This window comes from Balaenoptera physalus (assembly GCF_965194825.1).
Source record: "Balaenoptera physalus genome assembly, chromosome: 3".
In the NCBI taxonomy this organism is placed as follows: Eukaryota; Metazoa; Chordata; class Mammalia; order Artiodactyla; family Balaenopteridae; genus Balaenoptera; species Balaenoptera physalus.
This window is the reverse complement of record NC_138890.1, coordinates 87,267,459-87,280,593: the sequence shown is the minus strand read 5'-3', so window position 1 is coordinate 87,280,593 and position 13,135 is coordinate 87,267,459. Positions and strand designations below refer to the sequence as shown.

Here is a 13,135-nt window from a genome sequence, read left to right as displayed (position 1 = left end):
TTTATATTCTTTTCCATTATGGCTTATCCCAGGAGATTGGATATAGTTCCCTGTTCTACACAGTAGGACTTTGTTGTTTATCCATCCTATATATGATAGTTTATGTCTACTAACCCCAAACTCCCAGTCCATCCCTCTCCCTCCCCGCCTCCCCCTTGGGAACCACAAGTCTGTTCTCTACGTCTATGAGTCGAAAACAACCCCATTTAAAACTGCATCCAAAAGAACAAAATACCCAGGAATAAACTTAACCAAGGAGGTGAAAGACCTATACTCTGAAAACTATAAGACACTGATGAAGGAACTTGAAGATGATATGAATACATGGAAAGATAGCCTGTGTTCATGGATTGGAAGAATTAATACTGTTAAAATGTGCATATTACCCAAAGCAATCTACAGATTTAATGCAATACCTATAAAATACCAATGATATTTTTCATAGAACTACAACAAATAATTCTAAAATTTGTATGAAACCACAAAAGATGCCCAAATGGCCAAAGCAATATTAAGAAAAAAGAACAAAGCTGGAGGTATCATGCTCCCTGACTTCAGTCTATACTACAAAGCTACAGTAATCAAAAGAGTGTGGTAAAGGCAAAAAAACAGACATGTTGATCAATGGAACAGAATAGAGAGCTCAGAAAGAAATCTATGCACATATGGTCAATTAGTTTACAACAAAGCAAGCAAAACTATACAATGGAGAAAAGACAGTCTGTTAAAGAAGTGGTATTGGGAAAACTGGACAGGTACATGAAAAAGAATGAAATTAGAACATTTTCTTATACCATATACAAAATAAGTTCAAAATGAACTAAAGATCTAAAATGTAAGACTGGAAACCATAAAACTCTTAGAAGAAAACATAGGCAGTACATTCTTTGATGTAAGTCTTGGCAATATATTTTTGGATATGTCTCCTCAAGCAACAGAAACTAAAGAAAAAATAAACAAATTGACTGAATTAAACTTAAGTGCTTTTTCACAGTGAAGAAAACCATCAACAAAACAAAAAGACAACCTACTGAATGGGAGAAGATATTGGCAAATGATATGTCTGATAAGGAGTTAATATCCAAAATATACAAAGAGCTCATACAATTCAATATCAAAAAAACAAACAACTCAATTAAAAAGCGGGCAGAAGACCTGAATAGACAATTTTCCAAAAAAACAAAAAAAAAAAAATACAGATGGCCAATAGGCACATGAAAAGAAGATGTTCAACAACACTAATCAGGGAAATACAAACTGAAACCACAATGAGATATCACCTCACACAGGTCAGAATGGCCATCACGAAAAAGACAACACATTATAAATGTTGCTGAAGATGTGGAGAAAAGGGAAACCTAGCACACTGTTGGTGGGAATGTAAATTGGTACAGCTACTATGGAAAACAGTATGGAGGTTCCTCAAAATATTAAAAGAAGAACTACCATGTGATCCAGCAATTCCATTCTTAAGTATATATCCCAAGAAAACAAAAACACTGATTCAAAATGATACATGTACTCCAATGTTCATGGCAACTTTATTTACAATAGCCAATAACTGGAAGCAACCTAGGTGTCCATTAATAGATGGATGGATAAAGAAGATATATATATATATATACACACACACACATATATATTACTCAGCCATAGAAAAGAATGAAATTTTGCCATTTGCAACAACATGGATGGACCTGGAGGGTATTATGGTTAGTGAAGTAAGTCAGACAAAGACAAATACTGTATATTTTCACTTACATATGGAATCTAAAAATTAAACCAAATGAATGACAAGCAAAACAGAAACCGACTCACAGACACAGAGAATAAATTAGTGGTTACCAGTGAGGAGGAGGGGTGGGGAGGGGCAAGACAGGGGAAGGGGATTAAGAGGTATAAACTACTAGGTATAAAACAAATAAGATACAAGGATATAATGCACAGCACAAGGAATATGGCCAATAGTTTGTAATAACTTTAAGGAATACAATCTATAAAAATATCAAATCACTACGTTGTACACCTGAAGTTAATATAACACTGTAAATCAACCATACTTCAATAAAAAAGAATGGAATTGAAAAGCAAAAAAAAAAAAACCCAAAACAAAACAAACACAAAAGGAGAGCCAGGAACAGGAAGTACAAACAGAATAGTAAATAGAAAGATGTAGTAATAAACACAAATATATTCTAATGGCATTAAGTGTAAATAGAATAAGCATTCAAATATGAAGTCAATAATTTTCAGGTTAAAAAATATTGCTTCTCTAAAGATATATACATGTAAGAATTCAGAGAGCTTAGAATTTTAAAAAAGGAAATAGATGCTCCATGCAAATACTAACCAAAAGAACCCTAATAAAAGAAAGGTACAGTGGTTATACTCATAATAGAAAAGATACACTTTTTATAAAGAAGACCATTTCATAATGATGAGACTATTGTTCCTGAACATAGTAGAATTAAACTAGAAATCAAAAATCATAAATATAACAACAAAATCTCCATATATGTAGCCATTAAGAAATTTCAATAACCAATGGTTCAAAATAGAAGTAATAAGTATCAGTATCAAGAGAATCAAAACTTGTTTTTCAAAAACAAAGTTCATAAACCCTTGGCATGATACACTAAAAGGAGAACAAAAGAAAGAGCATCATGACAGATTCTAAAGATGTTAAAATATCACAGAAGGATACTGTGAACAACTTTATAAAATATCTCTAAAAATGCAAATGAAATAAACACATTCTTAGGGAGAAAAAACAACCAAAACTGATGCAAAGAAAAATAAAGTCTAGGCAGGCATATAACTGAAAAATTCTTCCACAAATTAAAAACCTTTCTGTAAGTATCCATGACCAAATGGTTTCACTTGGGAATTCAAGGAATTTATTAAAATTATTAAGGAAGAAATCATGACAATACTACAAAATTCTTCCAGAGAATAGAAAAAAAAAAAAAAGAGAGATAATCACTTCCAAATTCATTTTATTAGTTCAGCATAACTTTGACATAAAACCTTACATTATAAGAAAACATTATAAGAAAAACATTATGGCAGGGTGGTAGTGGTGGAATGAATTGGGAGATTGGGATTGACATATATACACTAATATGTATAAAATAGATAATAAGAACCTGCTGTATAAAAAAATAAAATAAAATACAAAAATAAAGGAACACCTTAAGAAGAATTATTACTTATGTCCTATATATTTCAAAGATGATTTTAAAAGCATAAATAAATCTTACTGAAGAGTAAAAAAAAAAAATTATGGGTGTAATATCTTAAGCAAAATAATATCAAAGCAAATATAGCCATATTAAAAAGATTACTACATCATCAACAAGTGTTTCTCTTCTAGAAATGCAATGATTATTCAACATAAGAAAATCAAACAATGTAATCTACCACAGTATCCATGGGCAAGTTACTTTACCTTTCAAAAAGTTTAGCTGTCCTTATTTAAAGTTTCAATTTCCTCATCAGTAAAATCAAGACTATAACAACTCATGTATCATACAGAGTTTTTTTGAGGATTAAATAATTAATGCATGTAAAGTGTTTAGCACATGGCACACAGTAAACGCCCAACAAATCTTAGCTATTATTATTAGTGCCTTTTAAAAAATGATAAGTATGAAAGAAGTAACACTTATACTGAACAATGTAGCAGATTAAAATCTCATTTATGTAGCACTCAATCAGAAAACTCCTACTATGTAAAAAAAAAAAAAACAAAAAACAAAAAACCCAGAACTTAGAGGCTTAACACAACCATTTATTTAGTCCACAGTGCCAAGGTCAGCAACCTGAGCTGGGCACAGGAGAATGTCTTCTGCTCTCATTCATGTGTCTATGATCAGCTCTTAGGTCAGGTAGGGACTGGCTAGTTTTGGGAGGTGTCTGTGGAACAACTAGGATGGCTTGTCTCTCTACCATGTTGTCTCTCATCTTCCACCTGGTTAACTCGGACTTATTTACATATCAGTTACAGGGTCCCAAGAGAACAAGAGAGGGTAGGCACCAATGTGTAAGCATTTTTCAAATCTCTACTTGTATAGCATTAGAATTGTTTAAATCAAGTCACATGGTCAAACCTAGAATCTGAGTGGGGAAGAAAGGATGGGATATAGGGAGCCTTGAATAAATTGGGGACAATTACTCTAACAGTGTACCACAAGTTCCAAAGCAGTAATTCATTTAAAAAAATATATAGGAAATTGTATACATGAATTTATCCAACATAAATTACCAAACCATTAAAATCCAATAAGAACAAACAATTTTTTCCCCAAACTGTTTCCTTTACTTAGCATCTCCAGTTTTATCAAACCATCCCTAAGTCTCTAAGACCTTAGTTTGGTAACCAAAACATAGCTTTCAAATTTGATGCCTAATACTGCCCAAACCAAACCTTTTTCCCCAACAAGGCAAAGTCAACCAATGACTTTCTCTTAAAGCATTCTTATTTATATTTGGCTCATGCCATTTCCTTATCTGAAAGATGCTTTCCTTGACCCTCCCTCTTTGAATCATTTCATGTAACTCATTATTTAAGTTATCAGCTCAAATACTACTTAAAGATAATAGTAATTTATTCCTCATTAATATTAGAAAAAAGAGAGTAAACATTTATCTGAACTCCCATTTTGTGCCATGAACTTTCATGGGGCCAGCTACATATATAATATTCCATTTGTGCTGTTCCCTATCTTTCTGAAGAATAGGTCTTCTGGATGAAACAGTAAAATTTATTGTGTAAAGGTTATTGTTTGGACATCCTTGCTTCTTCCATAGAATTCACTATGGCAAAAAAGATTTAGTAAGTACTCACATTTGCTTCATATTTTTTACTGTTTTTGGTGAAAATTTTATATAATTTCTCACTTTACATACTCATAGTATCTTAATATTAAATAAGAGAATCAAACTAAATTAAGTGATATTTTACCAACTACTTTATAATTTACCATTTATTTACATTTATATTATTTATATTGTTTAATAATCCAAATGTGCCTCTCTCTAGCTAAACTTTATATAAACCACATTTATAGTAAGTTATATCTTTTAATCTACCTAATGCAAATTAAACTTATTTTTATGTTAAATATGTACTATGCATAAATTAATATAACTGCTTTTAGAAATTTCTAATTTAGATTTTTCTCTGAAGATAACTTGCCTTCCCCACACATTTACTATTTAAAATGAATGAAAGCATCTCTTGGAAGCCTCACTAAGCACTGAAAACTAATTAACACATCTACTGGTTAAGCTTTTGTTTATTCCTTTATTCTCAGTGCTGACTGCTTGAGTAATAAGGTCTTCACTTGGATCTAGCATCTAAAAAATATTTACTATGTCTGATTAACTGACTTATGAATTTCAAATGTAATTATCTACAGATATTTACTAAAATTTTGAAGAAAGAAGCTATCTTATACCTAATGATTGGCCTTGAAAACAGGCATATAAATAGAATTCTAATTATAGAAATGACAAATTTGAGTTAGCTTATTTATTTAGTTGCAGTCTAATCTGTTTGAGATATGAAGTGGCATATAAAAATAGATACAAAAGCAGATAATAACATAAATAATAACAAATAATGGAAAGAATCATGGAAACAGAAAAAAAAAAAAAAGACTGGGTGAGATGAACTAATCACCCTTTATTTCTCTCAGAAACTGGTCAAAAATTTGACTCTCATTTTTTAAGCTCCAGCAAGCCATTTATACAAAATCAATAATAATGTTCAGAGAGCACATGAAACTAAGAAGGATTTATTTCCTAAAACCCAGTGAAGAGGATACTGGGTGATATAGTGGTCACCACGATAATAGGTACAATAATTTTCTTTGTTTTTCTTTTTTTTCCTGTGCTTCTCACCAAAACCAAGGACAAAGCTGAAGCAAGTTGCATGAAAGCAAGTCCATGAAATCCAAAACACTGTAGTTGAAGTGGGCAGCAATCTGATTCAAAAACAAAGAGTTTAAGGTTTTGTTTTCTACTAAGGATCTAGAGTGTAGATATTTTGTGTTGCAATAATGGCCCACCCATAAGCCTGGACAATCAATTAAGCAGACTGAATCATTTTTGCTTTTCTTAACATTAATTCACATCTGTAATTATTATTGGAAAAGAGTATATTAAGAGTGTTAGGGGACTTCCCTGGTGGTCCAGTGGTTAAGAATTCGCCTTCCAAAGCAGAGGACGAGGGTTCGATCCCTGGTCGGGGAACTAAGATCCCACATGCTGCGGGGCAACTAAGCCCACATGCCACAACTACTGAGCCCGCGCACCGCAACTAAAGAGCCCACATGCTGCAAACTACAGAGCCCACACGCTCTGGAGCCCGTGTGCCACACTAGAGAGAAGCCTGCACACCACAACAGAGAGCCCGTGTGCCGCAACGAAAGATCCCATGTGCCTCAACTAAGATCTGGATCCAACCCAAAAAATAAAATAAAATAAATAAATAAAAGAAATAAACATTAAAAAAAAAAAAGAATGTTAGGATAACTGCATCTGTGCAAGCTAGAAAGAACCAGAAACTTTCAGGGACAGAAAAAATTGTACTTTAGGATAACAAATTAACCTGGCTCAAAATAAGACACAAAGAGAAAAAAAAACTATTTGATGGAGTTTTGAAATATCATAGGATACCACATGGATAAAGAATCACTGGAAAATAATATTTGCATTTTATGAAGAATGGATAGCTAATTTCATAATGATTTCCTTTGAATGTGAATATATATATATTCAAACAGAGCTAGAAAAACCAAGAATTTGTAAAATACATTTTTAACTTTAAAGAAAAAGACACTAGATTTAGTGAGTCCAGATTTGCAAGTTATATTGTCTAATGCTGGAAAGAAAAACTTCTAAATAAGTTCACTAAATAATTTATTATCCAAATTGAGACACTATTAAGAGTGAATTAGTTCACTACTAACAAGAAAGCTGGAAAATTAGGCATAGACCCAGGCTAACCTCGGCAAATTGGAACACACAGGCAGCCTACTTAGAGATGTCTCTCAAAGGCACAAGCTCAAAGCAGAACAATTAGTCTTCCCCCAAATCAACTCCTTTCTTCAAGCTGCTTAATCAGAAGATTGTCAACCCTCTTATCTTTAACTAAAAAATAGGTCGGTATTAACTTTTAAAAATCATGTTCTCAACAGTGAATCACTGATACTCACTGAATATGAATATTCCTTTTTCCTTAGAGACAAAGGACAAAAGGACAAATATGTCCTGGTGACAGACGTACCAGTTGATGGCCAGTGTTTTATCTTACCTGGGCAATATTTACTGCATTACAGATTCGCCCATCTTTCTCATGATCCTTTGTTTTCTGTAACATTTGCCATATTTTGTTTCTAAGTCCATCCTGCTCCTTATCTCCTCGAAGTTCCCATGACATTTTCAGCAGGTTATACACTAAGCCATAGTATCCAGTCCATTTTACTTGATCACCTGTTTAAAAAGAAAGGTTCTTTAGGAAGATATTTTATTCATCTTATTAATGTATGGTTGCGTGAAAAAGAAGAAATTTGATTTTATTAATGCTTTAAAGTTTGAAATTCTGAGCTTTGGAATTTTCTTTTTACCATTCACTACTTTTACTCCTTTAATTTTAAAAGATCTCACAGATAGTTTAAAAACTTCTAACGCTATGAAAAGATGAACTGCACCTAACTAATATTATACCTAATAAATTTAAAAGTTAAAAAGGTAAACTGTGAACTATGTACTATAAACACATTTTTGGAATTCAAGTAAAGAGGAATTTATTCAAGGAAGTATGAACACTTAGACCACCATGGTGAATTTTTACAATAAATCAAAGAAACAGGAGAAAATCACTGGCTGTTATAAAAATGATCAAGCTCTATGAAATATGGCATTTGAACCAAGAAGAAAGCTTTGAAAATAATGTAAAAGCAGACAAAAATTACTGATATAATTATAAGCTAGAAGATTTTTTTAAATAATAGAGAAATAAATCAAATGAAATAGGGGAAAGGGAGTAATGAATTCAGAGAGGTTTTTTTTTTAAGTCTAATACACTTGTCCTTCTAAAAATTATATACCAATTAGCAATTTAAATAAGTTATCAAGTTCCACTTTCAAAATATGCATCTCCCCTACAGGAAAGAGGAAGAAGTTTCTCTTTACTCTTTATCTTAAGTATTTCTTACTAGATGATATATTGCTATGCAATACTATTCAAGAAACAAGAATTCTCATTTAGTTAGTGATGGGATAAATAAATTAATGCAGGTCTCAAAGGGTATATGAGCTTAAGTTAGCTAAAGAGCAACATGAGGGTACTGAGTATATGTGAAGCAAGTAAGAGGAGCAAGAGGAAGAGAAGGTTCAGAAAGGAAGATGGAGGGTATCCTGGTGAGACCTAGTGTGACACTGAATTCATCAATGCCCCTCTTGAATAAAGTTATAAGCACAATCTGAAAAGTCACAATCTTCAACTTTTCCTAATTCAATCTGGATTTAATAATCCAGGCTAATAATAATTATCATTGTTACGATAACTAGAATACTTGGAAGTACCTACGATGTGCCCATATTCTAGTTACTCCTCACTACAATCCTGCTATGAAGACTATATCATACTTAGAGTAATAGAAGGGAACATAAGAGCTTCAACTTGGTTAGAAATTTCCCTAGCAACACACTGCTGATGAGTGAGAGAGGCAGGTGAAGGCTGGGATAATGTTATCCCATGAAGCACAGCCTCTCCAATTCAGACAAGTACTTTTCCTTCCAATCCTGCCCTCTATTCCATTCATAGGAAAGGAAGATAGACTAGAAGGTGGAAGGAGGATGCAGGAGAGAATGTACACAGCTTAGAAATGGGAGAAGGAAGGCGTGTGTCCAGCTTCCACTCTTTCTAACTAAAGTTGATACTTAAAGTAAAAGCTGCAAATATGAGGCTACAGTTAAGCAGCAAATTCTTCTGAAAATATAAATTTGCCCTCATAAAAATTTTACCAGTAAAAATTGGTGTATTGCAATAGTTGAAATTATATATAGGAAGTGACGTCAGCAAGATGGTGGACTAGGAAGTCCCCAGCCTTCATCCTCTCACAGTAACAACAACTTGGCAGACATCCATGAACAAAACTGCCTTTTGGGAGACCTTGGAACCCAGGTAATAGGTTGTAAAACACCAATGGAAGCCAAGACTCAGGAGGGCCACTTCAAGAAGGCAGGCTGGACTCAGGTGGCTGGCCTTTCAACAGTGGTCCAGCTGTGGACCTAGTAGCACCCCTGTACCCCCATGAACTTAGCTCCTGCTCTGCTTGTCCATGGTCCTGCCACCAGTCCCATCCACCAAAGGACTCAGGAGGACCCATGCCTGTTGTGCCCTGAGTAACAGGCCCACTGACTGAGGACCCGACTGTGGACCCTGAAGCACTGTGACCTGGTTCCAGCCTCACTCTACCACGGTCCAGAGGCAGTTCTGCACACCTAGGAAACCACCCATGGACCTAGCCGGAGAATGCTCAGGAACCTGGGGGGGAGCCAAATGCATTTGTACCCCTGGTAACAGACCTGAGACCTGCAGACACAACAGTGGTCCTGTGACCAGGCTCCAGCCCTGCCCCACAACAGTCCCAGAGGTGCTCCCGTCTGCTCAGGGACCCAGAGGAACCATCCCCACTCAGGCTTCCCGGTAACAGGCCCGTTTACCCCCAGCAGAGAGGGAGCTGTAAGAAGAGAGGAGGATAGGGAGGATATCAAATGGAGCTAAGGTGGAGAGTTCATATTACAAATGCATAAGGTAAAATAACTAAAGATAAATTAGGTCAGATTAACTGGTAGATATTTGAGCAAAAGAGTAATATTATATCTGCTCAATGAAATGTTATGTCTATTCAAGCAAGAAACTGGGAAACCAATATGGGAGTTTTATGAGGTAATCCAGGGCTTTACTGTGATGAGCAGCAGGAGATTGGAGAGTAAAGGACAAAGCTAAAACATTGTTGAGTAGATCTCACAAGACTTCTTTGCTATGGAGGAGGAAGACAGAGTGAAGTGAAAAGGACAAGTGCATGTTCAAGCTCAGGAAAATGAAACAATAATGAAATCAATTGCAGAAATGAGATTATATAGAAAAGCCAGTTTGGGGAGAAAGGAGATAAATAAATATGGTATGATGATGGGTAAAGGGAATCTGATATTCAGCTTGTTGTAAAAACAGCTATAATTCAAGTAAAATAGCAGAACTGAAATTATGGATTTGTGAGTCATTAGCAGAAAAATAAGGCCTGAACTCAATATGAGTAGAGAAACAACTATGAGTTTTTAATGAATATTTCTGGAATTGCAAACCTCAGAAATAGAAAAGCAGTTTTTGAACAGTATGATAAATAAAATATACTGTAGATTTTAACCCATTTATAAATTTACTTCTAATTTATTTCTAAACACCCAACTCTTTACATTAAAAAGAATGATTGACAAAAGTACATACAAATTACCTTCCTTCATATATTTTAAATGATTGTTTTTTGAGGAACAATATTTTAGAACCCTGCAATCACCGAACTGAATATGGTTTGTTTTTAGAATACACAAGACCAGTAGACCAGTCATGAAACCATAAAATATATTCTGATAACTGTGTTCTCAAAACTCAATTTTTAAATGCCATTGATGACTTTAAAAGAAAGCTGGTGCTCACACTCCCTCTTGCGAGAACACCAGAATCACAACTAGCTGTTGGACAATCATCAACAGGAAGACACTGGAACTCACCAAAAAAGATACCTCACATCCAAATACAAAGGAGAAGCCACAATGAGACGGTAGGAGGGGCGCAATCAGAGTAAAATCAAATCCCATAACTGGTGGGTGGGTGACTCACAGACTGGCGAACACTTATACCACAGAAGTCCACCCACTGGAGTGAAGGTTCTGAGCCCCACGTCAGGCTTCCCAACCTGGATGTCCGGCAATGGGAGGAGGAATTCATAGAGAATCATCGACTTTGAAGCCTAGTGGGAATTGACTGCAGGACTTGGACAGGACTGGGGGAAACAGAGACCCCACTCTTGAAGGACGCACACAAAATAGTGTGTGCATCAGGACCCAGGGGAAGGAGCAGTGACCCCGGGGGAGACTGAACCAGACCTACCTGCTAGTGTTGGAAGGTCTCCTGCAGAGGTGGTGGGTGGCTCTGTTTCACCGTGGGGACAAGGACACTGGCAGCAGAAGTTCTGGGAAGAACTCCTTGGCATGAGCCTTCCCAGAGTCTGTCATTAGCCCCACCAAAAGCCCAGGTAGGCTCCAGTGTTGGGTTACCTCAGGCAAAACAACAAACAGGGAGGGAACCCAGCCCCACCCATCAACAGTCAAGTGGAATAAAGTTTTACTGAGCTCTGACCACCACAGCAACAGTCAGCTCTACCCACCACCAGAGCCTCCCATCAAGCCTCTTAGATAGCCTCAACCACCACAGAGCAGACAGCAGAAGTAAGAAAAACTACAATGCTGCAGCCTGTAGAAAAAAAAAACACATTCACAGAAAGATAGACAGGATGAAAAGGCAGAGGGCTATATACCAGATGAAGGAACAAGATAAAACCCCAGAAAAACAACTAAGTGAAGTGGAGATAGGCAACCTTCCAGAAAAAGAATTCAGAATAATGATAGTGAAGATGATCCAGGACCTCAGAATAAGAATGGAGGCAAAGATTAAGAAGATGCAAGAAATGTTTAACAAAGACCTAGAAGGATTAAAGAACAAACAGAGATGAACAATACAATAACTGAAATGAAAACTACACTAGAAGGAATCAACAGCAGAATAACTGAGGCAGAAAAACGGATAAGTGACTTGGAAGACAGAATGATGGAATTCACTGCTGCAGAACAGAATAAAGAAAAAAGAATGAAAAGAAATGAAGACAGCCTAAGAGACCTCTGGGACAACATTAAACGCAACAACATTCGCATTATAGAGGTCCCAGAAGGAGAAGAGAGAGAGAAAGGACCAGAGAAAATATTTGAAGAGATTAGAGTCGAAAACTTCCCTAACATGGGAAACGAAATAGCCACCCAAGTCCAGGAAGCGCAGAGAGTCCCATACAGGATAAACCCAAGGAGAAACACGCCAAGGCACATAGTAATCAAAATGGCAAAAATTAAAGACAAAGAAAAATTATTGAAAGCAGCAAGGGAAAAATGACAAATAACATACAAGGGAACTCCCAGAAGGTTAACAGTTGATTTCTCAGCAGAAACTCTACAAGCCAGAAGGGAGTGGCAAGATATACTTAAAGTGATGAAAGGGAAGAACCTACAACCAAGATTACTCTACCCGGCAAGGATCTGATTCAGATCTGATGGAGAAATCAAAAGCTTTACAGGCAAGCAAAAGCTAAGAGAATTCAGCACCACCAAACCAGTTCTACAACAAATGCTAAAGGAACTTCTCTAAGTGGGAAACACAAGAGAAGTAAAGGACCTAAAAAAACAAACCCAAAACAATTAAGAAAATGGTCATAGGAACATACATATCGATAATTACCTTAAACATAAATGGATTAAATGCTCCAATCAAAAGACACAGGCTTGCTGACTGTATACAAAAACAAGACCCATATATATGCTGTCTACAAGAGACCCACTTCAGACCTAGGGACACATACAGACTGAAAGTGAGGGGATGGAAAAAGATATTCCATGCAAATGGAAATCAAAAGAAAGCTGGAGTAGCTATACTCATATCAGATAAAATAGATTTTAAAATAAAGAATGTTACAAGAGACAAGGAAGGACACTACATAATGATCAAGGGATCAATCCAAGAAGAAGATATAACAATTATAAATATATATGCACCCAACATAGGAGCACCTCAATACATAAGGCAACTGCTAAAAGCTATAAAAGAGGAAATCGACAGTAACACAAAAAGAGTGGGGGACTTTAACACCTCACTTACACCAATGGACAGATCATCCAAAATGAAAATAAATAAGGAAACAGAAGCTTTAAATGACAAAATAGACCAGATAGATTTAATTGATATTTATAGGACATTCCATCCAAAAACAGCAGATGACACTTTCTTCTCAAGTGCCCA

The 13,135-nt window shown here is 35.5% G+C and overlaps 1 protein-coding gene across 1 annotated transcript in view; it reads right to left on the bottom strand.

Moving 5' to 3' along the window:
- Positions 1-13,135, bottom strand: part of TMEM232 (transmembrane protein 232) — a 263,618-nt gene that overhangs the window by 151,612 nt on the left and 98,871 nt on the right. Inside the window, 1 exon segment of the mRNA XM_082455780.1 lies at positions 7,319-7,497. Within this exon segment, the coding sequence (XP_082311906.1) occupies positions 7,319-7,497 (179 nt within the window).